Source organism: Scleropages formosus, chromosome 7 (genome assembly GCF_900964775.1).
Source record: "Scleropages formosus chromosome 7, fSclFor1.1, whole genome shotgun sequence".
NCBI classification, from domain to species: domain Eukaryota; kingdom Metazoa; phylum Chordata; class Actinopteri; order Osteoglossiformes; family Osteoglossidae; genus Scleropages; species Scleropages formosus.
In genome coordinates, this window is record NC_041812.1 from 10996392 (window position 1) to 11014664 (window position 18273).

The following is an 18273-nucleotide window of genomic DNA, read 5'->3' on the forward strand; positions in this document are numbered from 1 at the left end:
TGGACCGGTGTCCCATCCTGGGTGTGGCCCCTCCCCCTCCAGCCCCATGCCCTGTGCTTTGGGGTTAGGCTCCGGCTCCCCGTGAACCCGTATGGGACAAGCGGTTCAGATACTGTGTGTGTGTGTACTGTAAGGGTGATCATCAAACGCTGCAAATCTCCTTCGACAGTTAAGTAAATATAACATGCCCATTTGTCATAAAAATTGTTCAAAATGGCAAATATTGGGCAACTTTTCTTCACAACATGTGGTACCTTGAACACAGGACCTTAAATGTAAGAAACTAAAAGGTTTTAAGGATCTTCTTTTGAATGTTTTAAATATGACAACTATTTATAAGCAGACTGATGAATATTATACTTTTACACTACAGATTATTATTACAAGTAATAGTTTAGTTGCATGGCAGAGCCAGGTTATTAGAGCATTTAGACTATTACATTCAAATTCACACACACACACTTTCTGAACCGCTTGTCCCATACGGGGTCGCGGGGAACCGGAGCTTAGCTCAGCAACACAGGGTGTAGGGCTGAAGGGGGAGGGGCAGCACCCAGGCCGGGACGCCAGTCCGTCGCAAGGCACCCCAAGTGGGATTCGAACCCCAGACCCACTGGAGAGCAGGACCTGGTCCAACCCACTGTGCCACTGTGCCACCGCACCCCCCCCCCACATTCATATTCAGATTTATTAATTTAACCCTTCTCTAAAGCGATCTACAAGAAAAAAATTATTTATTAGTCCATTTTTTGACAACCAAGTTCTCCAAAGAATCTGAGCCCTCTCTCAGTTCCTGGTAAACGGTCCTCTTGATTCCTGGTCAATAACAAGATGAGAAACACTGCATGTTTACCGAATGAATGGGTCAACAACGTGCATTTAAAAAAGTGTATGGAAACAAGCATGTTCATTTTCAATCATTTTAAATTGGGTTTCGTTTTAATGCAGCTCAGAGTTAATGAAGATATTAATGTAAAAAGCCCCTCATTAACATATTCATGAGATGTTTTTTCACCAAAGCAACTTCCAATGAACTCTGTGTAGTGTTTTATCAGCCCACACACCTTATTCACCAAAGCGACTTACACTGCAAGATACACTACTTATACTGGGTCAGTGGAACACACTCTCTCTGTCACTCACACACTATGGGGGAACCTGAACAGCATGTCCTTGGACTGTGGGAGGAAACCAGAGCAAACACATGCAGACATAGGCAGAACATGCAAACTCCACAGAGACTGAGCAGGGATGGAACCCCATGTCCGCACCACCCAGGTGCTATGAGAGAGCAGAGCTTCTCATTGTGCCACTGTGTCACTTCTGCAAATGGTGTTGTTTATTATAACTACATCCAAGATTTTACAGAAACTAATCAGTGAATAAATAATGAGACATCTGCATTACTAAGCTTTTATTGAGTGTGACTTAGTGGTGAAAGTGGCTTTGGTGTTATTTCCAATACCAACTGTATTTCTAAACAGAAGAGGCAGTGTAAGATGTTATATGTCATGTCATCCATGGACCAAAGTTGGAAGATGGCTCTCGAAGTCAAGAACAGTAATGGGGCTTGCTCTACATGTGGAACAATGTTCCTTCAGCCATAAGTCGCACTGCTCAGGTTGGACTACCTGGTAAAGAGCCATAAAACTGGGTAACCTGCAGTGCAACTGGCAGCGGGGTTTGCGGAGTCTGATCCAGCAACTGCTGCTTCCAGTAGCCGTCTGCAGGTGCTCACTCGTGTCCTTCTGCATCCTGAGTGGGCACAGCAGGCAGTGCAGCATTGAAAACAGACTAAAAATAATTAGGCAAGCATTGAAACCTGCATGTGGTGGTCCCCTGAGTGAGCACCGGCCCGTTTCCTGCCCAAAAAATTTCAGACACGGTCCTTGAGTCGGCACTAGTGATGTCTGAAAAGCAGCAGTAGTGTAGCTGGACGTGTGCCTGCACATGGTATTCATTACACTCTATAATGATTTCTGCGGAGAGAAATCGTCTCTGAAATAGGAAGAAATGTCATTTATGACATGGCTACATTAGGACTAAACACATTATATAAAATATTGCATTATATTTCCCTTCTTGGAAAAGAGACAGCAGAGTCTGGTCAAAGCTGTTGATTGAACTAGGAAGAATTCCCAAAGGTATGAACATCCAGGAATCAGCCTCCCTGCTCCAGATTATCTTTTTGCAATAATTCCTGTGTTCCCACATTGCCTGTGTTTGTTTTTATCACCTTCAAACTAATGCATATTAAACTGACTTGTTCAAGTTAGAAATTGTTTAACTCTGTTTTTCCTCCTTGTTGAACATCGCCTCCCTACATAAGACTTGAGGAGGCCGGCCAGTGGTCACAGACGCATCCCATGCTGACTGAAGATGATGACCAACTGCCACGATGGATGAGACGTACCTTGTTGGACTGGGGATTCGAGCTACCGTATAGCAACAATATCATTATTACTTGTAAACGGGTTTAGAATTGTTACTTAATCTAGAATATCCAGGATGGGTGGGCAACCACTGGCCCTTGGACCTCCAGAGGTTTTTTTCTCCCTCGATTTTCAGTTGGGAGTTTTGCTCCTTTTCTCTGTGGCCAGTAGGCGTACTTATATCTCTATAAAAGCATATGTATTATGACAGTCGGTAGTCAACTGTATTCTTTGTTTCTTTATCTGATGTGTTTTTTCTTATGCCTTATATCTGTGTTAAAGCGCTCTGTGTCACTGCATGAGAAGAGCGCTCTATAAAATAAATTGAATTGAATAATTCCTTTTTAATACAAGATAAATAAATGTATCGCACATTATTATTTCCCTCAGGGTTTCAAGCTGAATGTTTTGACTTGGCATGTTTTTTATTAGTTTTATGAATAGCACAGGGTCACAGCAACATACGTTGGAATCAGTCTGCGAACATTACGCTGCAACTTTTGCATTCGTGCTATGCTGTGGAACTGTTCATTTGCTTTTTGTTGCCTCCTATTACAAATGGCCAAGTTACATGTTTCTGAGGACACGTGCATTTTCCCAATTTTTTACGTTCCGTTGCATTTTCAAATGCCGATGCAGTGCAGAAACTGAGATATCAGATGGACGAGCTGTGTGTCGATAATCCTGTGTTTGTGTCCAAAGCTCTTCATCTGTTTTTGGTGGAGTTTGATTTCTCTGAGCTGCATGTCACTTTGGAGAAAGGCATCTGCTGAATGAAAAAAGGTAGATGCAAATACAAATCTAGGGCAGCTGGTAGTGTAATGGTTAGCGCCACTGTTTTTGGACCCAAAAGGCTGCAGGTTCAAGCCTCACCTCTAGCTGTAGGACCCTTGTGCCAGGTGCTTATTCTAAATTGCTGCAGTAAAAATGACCAAGTAGTATAAATGGATAAATAATTGCAGGTAGCGTAATATTGTAAGTCAGTTTGGCGAAAAGTGTCAGCTAAGTTAATAAATAGATGTGGAAAAAATGTCAGATAAAACAATGATAAGCAATGGATAGAAGGCAGCTTAATATAAGCACCAGATATTAGTGGAACAGGCTGTATGGAAAATAGGGAATCTTGTTTCCATGTTTTTTTATACGGAATATTGTTTCTTCCTTTCAACTCCACAACTGGGAAAGTCCGCAAAACCATGCGAACTGCCAAATCTGCTGTCAACACGCACCACGGCGTTTCTTTTCCCGGCCTCGATCTAAAATTCATCAGGTTTCCGGCATTGCGCTACATTATTTAGCTGCTTTGCGGGCGATTCACATTCGAGCAAAAGATCCTCGACGCAAATGCGGCCGCCGCTACCTTAGCAGGCGGGGCAACGCGGCCAACAGTGCGTTACAGGGCTCCCGAGTCCCCGGCACATCCGGCCGCCTGCCACGACGATGACTCCGCTGCCTGTGAGTCCTCATTTCGGGAGAAAAACATCCTGGGCCTCCCGCTCACTGACGCGAAACAGGGAGACAGGGAGGACAGTCTACTTCAGAGGGACAAACACTTTCCGACAGGAGTCAGGATGAGAGCGGCAAGGAAGAGGGCAACCTGGGCGCGTGTATATCTAGACCAACATATCGATAGGAACGAACGTTGAATTTGCACAGAAAACACCATTTCCAGCGTGGCAGGACAACATCTTTAATGTATTTTTAAGTCCGCAAATTGAAGTCGGTGAGAAGGAGGAAGGGGAGGAGGTAGGCCACCCTGGGACGCTGGAGAAGCCAACTTTCATTAGCATCGCGGCACTTGGAGAGCTTTATCTCCATCGCGACACTTGCGGGGAGCACTGGGCAGGAGCAGCTCCCAGTTTAATATTTATTTCTCCCAAACACTGCGCATGCGGCATGTTTCCCGCTCCTATAATTAGACCGAGAGCGCCCTTACGCAACCCGCCACCGACGGGACGGTGGCAAGGAGAAAAGGCTGAGCTCGACTTGTCGTGGCGAACAAAGAGACCTTTTACCATAGAGGAAATGGCAGGAGTCCACTGGTGGTGGAAGTAGCACTGCACACCTCCCCTTCTCTCAGTCTGCTAAGGCACTGGGTGTTTTTCAGTGAGGGCAGCAGACAAGTGAAAGGCTCTAGACGTCAGCCTGCCCCCCTGCATCACCATACCGTCATCCCAGATGGCCTTCCACAGCGTTGTCCTTCAGCTTGGACATAATTGGCTCCTAGTGTTCCTCGTACTCAGGCTACAAATTGTTGAAGACACAGACATGCTCTATTTATTTATTTATTTATTTGTTTGTTTCTTTATTTCCAGTTGCGCTTTCTTCACCTGTCTATTTCCTAAAATATCTGTCTATATCAGAGCAAATGAGACCTGTGTTTTCCCTCCATTCCAGCTGATAGCAGTAAAAAGCACTTAAACAGAGTAGGAGTGTGGTACCTCCTCCAATCCACTCACTTTCACAGTATTCGGAACTTGTGTCTGGTGTTCCTGAGTGTCAGTGATCAACGACAAAGACGAGGAGCACTGCATGCGTTTAAGGGATAAATATACCAACAATATGCGTAGAATACGAGTTCATGGAGTCAAGTATTTTCATTTTCGGTAATTTGAAATAAGTTTTAATTTTAAAGTAGCTGAAAGGTAATGAATTTTAAAATAAAAAGTCTCAAAGTCTCCTTAAATAACTGTATCCAAGATTTTTACAGAAGATAATGAGCGCTTAAGAAAAGGGATGTGTATTACTGAGCTTTTATTGATCGCGACTTGGGTGTCATTTGTGTTTGTAAATTGAGGAGCCATTGTGCAATGTCCTTAGTCTCGTAACAATGAATCGGAATAATGCTCACAGCTTTTTAATTACTGTACATCCATCACAGAGGAGTACTTTGCACCTCAGTACAGTTACATTTATTCATTTTAGCTGACACTTTTCTCCAAAGCAACTTACGGTGTTGAGGTCACAATTGTTTACCCATTTATAGAGCTGGGTAATTTTACAGGAGCAATTTAGGGTAAGTACCTTGCTCAAGGGTACTACAGCCAGAGGTAAGGCTCGAACCTGTGGGTCCCAAGGCAGTAGCTCTAACCACTACGCTACCTGCTGTCCCATTCGAATTAGGTCCCAGTACTGTGCCATTTAAATTATGGGCTGTGTATGCATGAAAGCTCAGAACATTCTACATAATAAAAGGATCTGGGGACAAATGTGGACTGGTTTAGTATATTGACCTTGGACTACACAGCCTATTTTGCATTTGGAAGTTACTTAAGATCCAACTGGTAACAGTGCTGGTCATGGGGGGTAACACTGCAGTAGAGAGATGCTCAGGTTCCAGGCACATTACATAGGCCTTGACTCATCCCTGATCTGGAAATCATCATCCTGGAGACAGGGGAACTGCAATGAGACGCGACACAGACGTGGCGACGGGACAGAGGTCAGAACCTCACATGGATGTGAGGAAAAGAAGCACAAAGGTTTCCTTCTGTTTTCCTTTCGTCACTCCTGTCCATCACATTTTGTCCAGGAAAACTGACCTGTCTGCAGTAAAATGACAGTGATAATGCGCAATGGCCTGGTTTTAATGATGGGTTATTGGAGGGAAGCACACAGCACTGTGGAGGAGCTTTGCTGTCCTTCTCCTCACCATCCCAAGTGAGGGAAACACGCAGACAAAGAGCACAATCAATAATTTAGTCACCCTGCTGCAATCCATTACAATGCATGTATTATAGATGAAAGTGAGAACTACTTCACACACAGTTTTCAAACCACCACTCTAAATCATAACCCGAATACACCGGAGTGGACAGAGTGTCCAGCTACAGTTCATCTGCGCATGAGCGCTCCCCTGGTGACTGGGCGTAAAAATAGCCGGACAATCCGGTGCATAAGAGTATTATTTTCCAATATATTTTACAGAATTTTCAAAAAAAAAGGAAAAAAAAATCAGAAGAGTGGAACACACACTGTCTGAACTGCTCATCCCATTTGGGGCTGCAGGGAGCCAGAGCCTAACCCGGCAACACAGGGCATAAGGCTGGAGGGGGAGGGGGACACACCCAGGACGGGACGCCAGTCCGTCGCAAGGCACCCAAGTGGGACTCGAACTCCAGACCCACCAGAGAGCAGGACCCGGTCCAACCCACTGCACCACTGCGCCCCCCCGAAGAGTGGAACACAAATGGTTAAAAAGTCACTTAATTTTAATATTTGATGGATTTTTCTGCTTACAATTTTAATAATAACGTGCAAAATTTTTTGTTATAGATGTAAATTAAAAAGAAGGATCATAAACATGGAGCCTTCTTCCAACATGGCAACGTGGTCATAAGTAATTTTTCTATTAACTGAAATTAAACCTAAAGAGTTTTTTAAAAGGAGGGTGCAGCAGTGCAGTGGGTTTTGCCGAGTCCCACTCTCTGGTGAGTCTGAGGTTCAAGTACTACTTGGGGTGCCTTGCAGTGGACTGGTGTCCTGTCCTGGGTGTGTTCCCTCCCCCTCCAGCCTCATGCCCTGTGTTGCTGGGTTAGGCTCTGGTTTGCTGTGACCCTGTTTGGGACAAGTGGTTTCAGACTGTGTGTGTGTGTGTGTGTGTGTGTGTGTGTGTGTATAGCTTTTAAAAAAGTAATTTCCAGCAATTGTAAATACAACATTTTATTTACGTAGAACAAGATTACTGTCGTGTCAAAACAATGAAAAACATAATGCATATGGTGGATTGGACTGAGTGGTCAACCACATGGCTCAACCCCCCTTCCACCTATCAGTCGGGTCAGTGAGCACAAACAAAATTTACCTCTTTAGATGAATAAGTCAACATATAATTCCATATTGTATTTTTGGCAGGAGATATAAATGGTAATAAATATGGATCTCTATCCAAAACATTGCTGGTTCAAATCCCCGGAACAAGCCCTGTCCTTTAAATAAGGGAGATGATTAATCTGAATCGCTGATGTGGATAAACATGTCAATACACTGAAGACCAATGATACTGACCAATCAACAACAGAGTTTCACAACTGTTTCACATTTTCTCAAGATCTACTAATGGAGTTGTTTTTTCGTCCATACTGTGATACTTTGGAAAAAATGCTTTCTAGGATTCCAGCATCCTGAGCAGACTGTGCTCACCTCCATGGTGGTCAGGTTACACCTGTGGGTCCCCCCGAACCAGCCGGTGCTTGAGCACTGGTCGATGTCCACGTCCTGCAGGTTGACATCCACGCGGACCACACCTCTGGGAAAACAAGGGGACAGAGAAGCGGTCAAATCTGCGAAGGAAACAGGACTCAGCTTCTCTTCAAGTCACACAGCCCTGAACGACAGCATCTCACACATTATTTCTTCCATTTATACACTGAAACCATTTTGGAAGAGTCTGCTTAGCAGGACAAGAGCAGGATCCCCAGTGCACCTTAACCCTCCAACCTTTCCTACTTCATACAGCTCATTAAGCAGACAGTAGATCAAGAGGGCAGAAGATCAGATCAGGTAGATCAGGAGGCAGCGGGTGGTGTAGTGATTAGAATCATCGCCATGCATTTGCAGGTCTCAAAGAGTTAGGTAAATCAGTTGGCAAATAATAAAATATATAATAAGGCAGGCAATAAAAAGGTAAATACACTCCATTACAAGTCTGATTCCCCACTCCTGCTGTCACACCCTTGATTAAGGTCCTTACCCTGAGTGATACAGGAGAGACTACACTGCTGCATAAAAATCTCTGGAACTTAGTGTACAAACACTGCAAGTTTCACTAAAATAAATATATAATAATAATAAAAGAAAGAAAACTTGAATTATATATCAGGCTTAGTTTAAGGAGCAAATCAAAGTTGTCTTGTGTTTATAAACATTCTGCATGTGTATCATAAGTTAGAGGGGGGCTCAGTGGGATTGACCGGGTCCTGCTGTTTGGGGGGTCTGGGGTTCAAGTCCCCCTTGGGGTGCCTTGCAATGGACTGGCGGCCCATCCTGGGTGTGTCCCCTCCCCCTCCAGCCTTGCACCCTGTGTTGCCGGGTTAGGCTCCGGCTCCCCACAACCCCGTATGGGACTTGTGGTTTCAGATGATTTGTGATGTGATCATAAGTCACCATAAGCAAAAGTGCCAGAAAAAATTTCTTCCTGTCATCAGCTCCTACCCATCATAATCATATTAGACCCTTCCAATCAATGATCCTTCAGCAATTAATAAAAATGACTCATCCATTACTATTATATTTATTCCTTTGGCTGACACTTTTTCCCCCCAAAGCAACCTACAATGTTAAGGTACTTACAATTATTTACAGCTTCATAGAGATGGGTAATTCTACTGGAGCCATTTAAGGAAAGTACCTCACTCAAGGGAACTACAGACAGAGACAGGAATCAATCCTGGGACCTTCAGGTTCAGAAGCAGCTACAACAGCCACTATACTACTGGCTGTTCCTGTATTCTTCTTCTTAATATTATAATAATAATAATAATAATAATGATGATGAATTCCCCCAATTCTCATTATAATTCCACAGAACTTGTTGACGGGTTATCATTACAGCAATACTTCAATACTGTAAGCTGCATTGAAGAAAAGCGAGAAAGCCATAATAAATTAGACCCTTCGGTCTGATCACGAGTCAATAAAAATAAATAAGGCCATGAGTTTGACGATGAATAAATGATAAGAAATATGGCTACTCAGTTTGATAATGGTGACCCATCAAGGGTTTCTCACTAACACCAGGCCGCTGTGCACATCATTTCAGCTTTGTGTCAGAACACACGGCATTAATGTGCCTCACGGTCCCATGTGAGCAGAGCTCTGAGGACGGCCTCCACTCAGTATGAAAAGCAAATGTTCATAAATAATAGAATGAAGCTGCTGCAGCGCTGTGAGGATGTTTTCCGTTTTGCCTTCTCTCTCAGCTAATCCATCTGATGAGTCTATTCATCGGCTTCTTCGTTCCACACAAACATTTGCGCACATTTGAATGTGGCCCCAGCGAGGAGCTCGCTGCCGCTCGAACGCATCTCCACCAACGGAGCTGCTAATTGCAGCTCGACTTTCAATTTTTAATGAGACGGTCCTCGCTGTTTATGGTCATTGGAGGACCGTTAGGTTGGAAGAGATCCCAGGCCAAAGCCCACATGGTGCCTCTGCTCAGATCGTCGCCGTGGAGAACATCTCCGCAGCCCAAGTGAAATAGCAATGGCAATGAGATCCTACACATTTACAGAAGATGCAAGAGATACACAGTTCCAGAACCTGCTACAGAAGGAGCAACCACAATTCTTCATGGCAAATCCAGTGAAGGGTCATACCGTTGTACCTTTAAGAAGGTCCCTAACCGAAAACGGTTTATATTTATTTTAACAGTAAGGCAGATGATAGGGCAGCAGGTGCCAGAGTGGTAAGAGCTATCATCTTGAAATGCAAGGACCCAGGTTTGAATTCCAGTTTGGATCAAGGTAAATACCCTGAATTGATAAAGTGACAAATACCCTGCTGTATAAATGGGGAAATACTGGTCTGCATATCTCAGTACAAACCTCACGTTATAAGTCACCTTGGACAAAGACGTGAAATACCTGAAGTAATAACAGCCTCCAGTCACCTTAGGTTGTAGTGTAATCTTACAGGTTATCCTTATGGGAATAATTTAAGTCCAGTTACATTAATTTTTAGCATTTATTTCATATAAATTTTGGAGAGCTAATTCTGCCTTGTATTCATCCTGCTCCAGGTGCCGCATCTTCTGGGATTAATTTTTTTTTTTTTAACATCAAGGAAACAATAAGGTTCTTGAACCTCAAGTGGCTGTATTTTATGCAAAGACTGTCTTATGTAAAGTCTTTAAAATTTAACAAGGTGTGTTTTTAGAGAGCGAAAGGACATGGTGAGAAAGGCCTCGACGCTCAGACTGCTGCTGGTTGGTCGGTTTGACCAGGAAACAGGCTGCGGGTAGAATTGGATCAGCAGGTGAATCGGGCCTCCAGGACCATCTTCAGCAGTGGAGCTCCTGCAGGGCTTTGCGGTCTTGAAGACAGCATATCTCTTCCTCCATGACCTTCCCTGTTTTTGCCAAACGGTCACCAGGGCAACAGTGACCCACTCGCACCCTAGCTTTCATCCCACACCCCCTAGACACAGTCGGGCATCTTCACGCTTTTCCTTAAACATGGGTCCAACAAGTAATCTTATAAACGCAACAACCAGCCATTTGGTTAATTAAATGAAACCAGTTGCTTGGCGAAGATTTGAACAACAGCCTGCATGAAGAGCTCATGAGCACTCCAGTAAGACATCGCTCATCTTCTAACACCGCCACCTTACACTTTTTCAGACATCACCCCTCCTGCTGGACCCGGAGCCAACACGCTGTCCCCTAATTTTCACCCGGGACTCTAAAGAAGAGCCTCGGACCTGGGAAGGACAACTTGGGTCAAATGATGAGGCACCAGGTGGTTAGAACCCCACGTCCATCTGTAGTGCCCTTTGGTCAAGGTATTTGCCCTGAATTAATGTAGCAAAAATTACCCTACTGTATAAATGGGTAAACCATCACAAGAAACTTAAGATGCTTTGGAGAAGATTCACAGTTGAATAAATAAATATAAATCAATTTAAACGCCATCCAGGCCTGACTTGCAGGATACCTGAACTCATCCAACGACCCACAGAACCACCCGTCAAAGCATGTGCTGTGCTGCGTGTGGCTTTGGCCTCTGGGGCGCGCTCCAGGACACGGATGGTGCGTGAGATGCCCACGGCCAGGTGCTCTTCTCACTAATCTTGTATAGATTCCACACTGGAGCTGAGGCCCACTGTATCGCGGGTGCAAGTGCCAACCCCAGCTGCAAGGAGATGCTCTAAATCTGTTAATCCGCATCTAGCAGCGCTGAGGCGCCCTGTGGTTGGCAGCCTCTCGGCCAGCCTCATTTCAGCAAGGAAAAAACCTCCGTTTGTCCCAAATTAAACAAAGCCCCTCTCTCGGGAGCCACCAGCTTGTTGCGAACATAGTTTCAGCATCTGAGACTGGACGGAAAACTTCTTGGTCAGGCATCGTATTAAATTTAGCATTCACAGATCATTCCTCTTTCCTCTCCAGCCTTGCTATACAGTATTGGCCACTTTTGTGGACCCAATCCATTGCGCAAAATGACCCCCTTAGGAGGGGGACTGTTATGTGAAGATCACATCTTCATTATTCCTAATGGGGAAAAGTAATGTGTCTGCAGACCCATAAAGTTGCACCTGAAAATCATTAAAACCGCAAAATAAAGACCCTGAGAGCAATGAAATTATCAAAACAGCAGACTTCATTGTTTCTGTGACAATAATAATTGTAACTATTGTGCATAATGTAGGCCAGCTGGTAGGCCAGTCATTGGAGCTGCTGCCTTTGCACCCATAGGTTGTTAGTTCAAATCCCACTTCTGGCTGTAGCACACGTTAGCAAGGTAACTCCCCTAAATTAACCCAGTAAAGCTGCCAAGCTGTATAAATAGGCAAGCAATTGCAATTACCTTAGCATTACCAGTTGCTTTGGAGAAAAGTGTCAGCTAAATATGTAATACCCACTCACATTCATAATCAATATGTACACTTAAATGGATATTAAAATTACACAGTTGGAACTCAGCTCTTAAACTAACAGAATAACATTAAGGCTTTCTACTGGTAACATAGTATACACACACACACATCATCTGAAACCACTAGTCCCATACGGGGTCATGGGGAGCCGGAGCGTAGGCCGGCAGCACAGGGGGAGGGGCTGGAGGGGGAGGGGACACACCCGGGATGGGACACCAGTCCATCGCAAGGCACCCCAAGCGGGACTCAAACCCCAGACCCACCGGAGAGCAGGACCCGGTCCAACCCACTGTGCCACTGCACCCCCCTACATAGTATACATCTTAAAATAATTTATTCACGTTACCAGTTACATCTATTTATATTTAGTCCTGCTGCTACTTCTACTGCTATGCTCATATTACTTGTATATGCATATGCATCAATTTGAACACCTGATTGTACTGTATTTGCTGTATTATTTTCAAACTTTCTGACTTTATAATTACTCTGCTAAGATGTTGTTCTGTTATAGAAAAGGTCTCCAAAAGAGCATACACCGCATCATGTTCCTTATGTGTGCAAGCATGCTTGACCAATAAAGCCCTGTTATATCTTTAAAAAAGCACAGGCAAGGTCTGGCACATTAAGGATAGAATCAAGTTTGTGAAGAAGGTTAATTTCATGCTGTTAACATCTCCAGCACCTTAGTATGATGGTAAAAAAAGCCAAAATAACCGCACAAATTACACATTATAGAAGCAAAACCCGTTATGTAAGGCAACGGTCACTTTTTTCCTTTACCATTAAATCAATGTTTCCATTATGCCATAGCTCATTCTGTTGGGGGGTGAATTTATTTTGATATTATTTCCACGTGATCATATCTCGTTCAACACCCCAAGCAAACCGATTTAAAGAAATACTCCAACGATGGCTTTGAACCATCTGTTCTTGTAATTCCAAGTTCTTGCTGGTACTTAAAATCATATTTTCTTTGCATCCCTCTCCTTGTAATCTTGTTTAAGTGTCCTAGATGAAACGCCCCACCAAAGTCAAAATGTCAAGGTTTTTGATCTGCACTGTCAAAGGGAAAATATTACAAACTGGCTAAATAGATCATTAATATTGATAAAACACACACTGACTTGCATGGTGAGTTATGATTCCACAAAGGTACTGGTTTCAATTATGAGCAGTTTCTTTACTCTTTAGGCACAGTCTGTTTAAATTATCATTTTTTTCCTCCTAGGGGTCATAAAGTTCAACACTAATTTTAAGTAAGTGCTAATTTGCAAAAATTTTTAGTGACATGACACTTTCTGGTTAATGGATTTCAGTTTTTAGCACAAAGATCAGGTCCTTTGGTGTAGTTAAATGAGTTTTTAAAAATGGTAAAAGTACCATAGATCTTCGCTACAGAGAAACGATTCATATCCGTTTTGTCGCTCTTTCTTTCTTAGATTTCAGGCATTTGCAAAGGAGACTCTTTCCTTGACTTCCCGTGGTGTAATGAGCTCCAGCTGAATCCCTCCCAGCATTCAAGAAGGGTCTCAAACCCATCTCTTTCAGAGCCACTTCTCTCCTGATCTCCTGACAGCTACATAAGTGAGTCCATCACCATCTGCTATGATTATATATGTATTTGCTGTTTGAATGTCTCTTCTGCAGGCAGCTACTTGAGGGATGCGAACCAGCAACATGGTGGTGTCAGACAAACAAGCTGCTTGTCGATAATCGTGTGTCTGTGTCTGAAGCTCTTCTTCTGACACTGATGCACTTTGGTTTATGCTGAGCTGTATGTCAATTTGGAGAAAAGAGAATATGCATATGTGTAAATGGAAACTGGAATGTATTTCCTGTGTGCTGTGGAGGACTCGCCTGTGAAACGAGTGACTCACTGGATTTTTTTTTCACACGGCTCCAAATCCACCATTTTGTTCTAGCTGTTTCCATCCAGTATCTCCTACATTGCAGTGATGTGCAGCTCAATCTGTTCTCACAAAGCAGCCCCTCAAGGACATGAGCATTTAGCCACCGATATGGATCTGATCTGCAAATAAACCCAGACAGCGGTCCCGGGTTCGAGACTCTTACTGTGACTCACACAGTGGAGATCTGGGCTGCTTTTGCTAAATAAACAGACGTAAGATTGTTATTTTCAATTTTGTATGACGCTGTCCTTTTTCTCCAAAGCAATATAGAATGTTAAGCTACTTACACTAAATTACCCATTTGAACAGCCAACTTTTACCGGATGAATCAAGGACAAGTACCTCAACCCAAGCTACTACAGCAGGAGGTGGGATCTTAACCCGGATCCTTTCACTCAGCAGGTCTAAGAGCTACACCACCTGTTGCTCCTTGTTCGCATCAGCAGAGCAGTCATGGTTCCATCCTTAAATCAGCTAACTCAAGGCTCTCTTTTTTGCTTACCGAAAAGCGAGTCGTGTTAAAATTTTAACGTTAATAAAGCATCCAAAAGGTCAAAGGGCCGAAGGGCGGATTCAAAAGTGCAGGAGCAGAGTATTCCCTGGGAACCCATATCCATTCTGCTGTCTCGCACAGCACCGTCACCGAGACCACTGGTGAGGGAAATGGTTCATATTAACAGCACGAACCTCACCTTATACACACACTCACACACATACACACAATCGTACAGCAACGCATTCTTTGCTGAAACAAGCAGACAAGCTACACCTCTTAAATTCAGTAAGGAACTGAATGCACACACATTAATTTGTGTTTTAATCTAAGTGATGCCCATAAAAAGAACGTCCCAAATGGAGGCCACACAACACTCCTGCTTCCTGCTCAGGACATGAAGATGAGCCCTCTTCCATTACTGTGGAACAATAAATCAGACTGCACAAACACAGGCGGCAGAGTGGTTAGACCTGCCCCCTTTCAATCAGTATGTCATAGGTTTGAATCTATACCTCCAGCTGTACTACTCTAAATGTGCATATTTTCAGTTGATACAGTAAAAATTAAGATGCTGTACAGAGGGGTGAATCACTATATGTAACTTTGTAAATTAACATTGTAAGCCCCCTTGGATGGAGAAATTAGATGAATAAGTAAAAACACAATAATAATAATAATAATGATAATAATAACCCTTGCTGGAACTACAGACACAGACTTGGATCCTGAAGGTTGTGTGCTCTAGACTCAAGGAGGTGCCTGCTGTTGAACATTTGGGTAATGTAATAGATCTGAATTACTTCAGTGTTGAGTGGGGTGCGGTGGCGCAGTGGGTTGGACCGCAGTCCTGCTCTCCGGTGGGTCTGGGGTTTGAGTCCTGCTTGGGGTGCCTTGTGATGGACTGGCGTCCTGTCCTGGGTGTGTCCCCTCCCCCTCTGGCCTTACACTCTGTGTTACCGGGTAGGCTCTGGTTCCCCGCGACCCCGTATGGGACACGTGGTTCTGAAAATGTGTGTGTGTGTGTGTGTGTGTGTGTGTGTGTGTGTGTGTCATCTAGGCTGTGTAAAAGGGGTTAAGAGTGCTAAAGTGGACAGCTGGTAGCATAGTGGTTAGAGTTGTTGCCTTTGGCCCCAGTTGTTGCATGTTTCAATCTCACCTCTGGCTGTAGTACCCTTGAGCAAGGTATGTACCCTAAATTACCCCTCTGTATAAATGGGTGCCTTGCGATGGACTGGTGTCCTGTCCTGGGTGTGTCCTTTCCCCTTCCAGCCTTACGCCCTGTGTTGCTGGGTTAGGCTGTGGTTGGGACAAGTGGTTTCAGTCAGTGTGTATAAATGGGTAATAACTGTAGGTAAATGAATGTTGTAAGTTGCTGTGAAGGAAAGTGTCAGCTAAATGAATAAATGTAAGGGTGTGATTTCTTAGGGTCACCTGAGCAAAGTAACTGTAATAAAAATATGTTGATGTATGGATGAGTGACCCAGTGTAAGTAATGTATAAGTCACCTCGGTGAAAAAGGTGTGTGGGCTGGTAACACTACAGAGTTCATTGGAAGTCGTTTGAAGAATGTTCTCATAACAGAGAGACCTCCACGCACAGGAGACACCGATCACACGGCTGCGGTTTTTGAATAGAAAAGGCTTCTTTTACATTTATTCATTTCGCATATGAATCATGCAGGCAAAGCGCAGCTCGTCCGCTCTATGTGGCCAGTGGACCGCGCGTGGTCGTGGTGAGTTCTCCACGTGATTCACACGGTAGGGGCACGAGCAGTGGGACACGCCGGAGGAGCTGGGGGAGTCTCTCCGCAACAGAATAACATGCTCTGCTATTTTTAGTCGCTCCCCCCGCATGTGGCGTCACGCGCGCGCGCTCTCAACGGGCACGAGCGAGCGACTCGCACGCGCAGCTCCTAAGAGAGTGCGGTTCAATGGACCTGCCCCCAACCCCCCCACACCCACTTTTTATTTATACAAGATATTTTATTGCTTGCTTGTGCGATTCCATTTGTTATAATGTTTTTGTACGAAGATGGACTCTTTCTCTGGAATGCGCGTTATGAAAGATCGAAGTCTGGAAAACATGATGACATCCATCCAAAGACTGTGTGTGTGTTTCACAAACACACTCACTCACGCACACACCTGTCCCACGCGTACCTCATGATCTCGGGGCTCGAGTCCGTCTTGAACTTGTAGAAGCCCGCGGACAGAGAGAGGAGCCAGTGGGGGGCAAAGTGCCCGTTCTCACACTCCAGGTAGGGCGCCGACCACTTCACGTGAGTCCTATCGTGCACGTGCGCGTCCCCCGTAGCTTTGGTGGGCACTGCGCCCGAACCCATGGCCCTCCTGTTGTGCAGGTGAGGCTTCCTCCTGTCCCGCAGCTCGCTGATCCACTCCCACTCGGGTGTCCTGTTCTTCAGGTGCACGTGAGCAGTGGATGACAAGTCCTGGACGACGACCTCGCGGTCTGCCCTCGTGGCCTGTAGCAGGATGTGGGGGCTGGAAGATGTTGATGATGGCGAAGATGATGGTGATGATGACGATGACGATGATGATAATTCGGGGAGGAAGGTGATCGCGGCCCGATGGAGCTTGGGGTCCCCCTCGAGCATGCTCCGAACGAGCGCGCGGTACCAGCGCGCGCCCCCGCGCAGGTCGTGCTCCCGGGACCCGTTGACCCGCAGGCTGGCGCTCAAGAAGCTGGCGGCGCGCGCGAGCGCGTCCCGTGCGCCGCGCAGCGACTCGTGCGTCGTGAGGACGCCGCGAGGGGCGCCCCGGAGGCTACTCAGCTCGTAGCTGCGTGCACAGGGGGCGCGGGCCAGCGCGGACGTGTCCCCTGTGTGCAGGAAGGCGGTCACCACGCGGGGCAGGTCCTCCTCGATGCGGTGCGCCAGGACAGGCCGTTCGGTGGCGGGCCGGGTCGGGGGATGCTGCGTCTCCTGGACGCTGGCGTGGGTGCTGTGTACGGGATGCCGCCCCGCGCCGTCCGCATCTCCGTCCTGTTCCGACCACTCCACGTAGCCGTAGTTGGACCCGAGGGCGAAGCCCACCTCCTGCAGCAGCAGCAGCAGCAGCATCAGCAGAGGGACCATAATAACAGCCATGTCGCCGGGGGCTCTCCTCTGGCTCGGGATCATCCTCGAAGAGTCAGATTAATTCCAGGAGAATATAAGGTGCATGAGATGCAAGGAGGAGGTGTCCGTGGGAGGTGTCCGTGGGAGGTCCGCTTCTCAGCTCCTCACATCCTGCCTCCCGTCCTGCCCGCTCGCCGTCAGTCCGAAATTTGTCGGTCCTGACCTGTTCGTTAAAATGAATATCCTTTTTAAATATCCCCACTACTGGACGCGCACTATCGTGACTCACTTTCGAAAACACACGCTCGCACACGCACATACACACCACCCTCCCCGCCTATAAACCACGCCAGAGGGGGCCGCTGAAACAGATTAGTCTTAGAACCCGCCCCCTACGTTCTCCTATAGGCTCCCTAAAGTGTTCCCGGCTTCCAAATGGCCAGTTTGGGTGTCAGTCTTTGCTTAGGTGTGCATTGATTGGGTGGAGCGCGGACAGCGCTCTCAAGTGCTGAAATCAAAGGTATGGGAGCCTTAATGGGCTCCACAGGGGGTGGAGGGCTTCATCTGTGCTTGCTAATTTAATAACTCCTTTATTCTTTATGAAACATCCCTTTTTTACCACCAAAAGCTGACAAGGAAATGTTATTATATGAACACCTTCTGTGCACCTAAAATGCAGAGTAGGAATAACCCTTTTTCTACTCATACCGGCAACAAACGCTTAATACTGATACAGTGTATGAATTTTACTCCCTGATCACTGAA

At 45.5% G+C, this 18273-nt stretch overlaps 1 protein-coding gene across 1 annotated transcript in view; it reads right to left on the minus strand.

Annotated features, from left to right (window-relative positions):
* gpr158b (G protein-coupled receptor 158b) overlaps positions 1-17831 on the minus strand; it is a 38462-nt gene extending 20631 nt beyond the window's left edge. Inside the window, 2 exon segments of the mRNA XM_029253301.1 lie at positions 7575-7680; positions 16592-17831. Coding sequence (XP_029109134.1) covers positions 7575-7680; positions 16592-17571 — 1086 coding nt within the window. The 5' untranslated portion in view covers positions 17572-17831.
* Between the last annotated feature and the right edge of the window lie 442 nt (positions 17832-18273).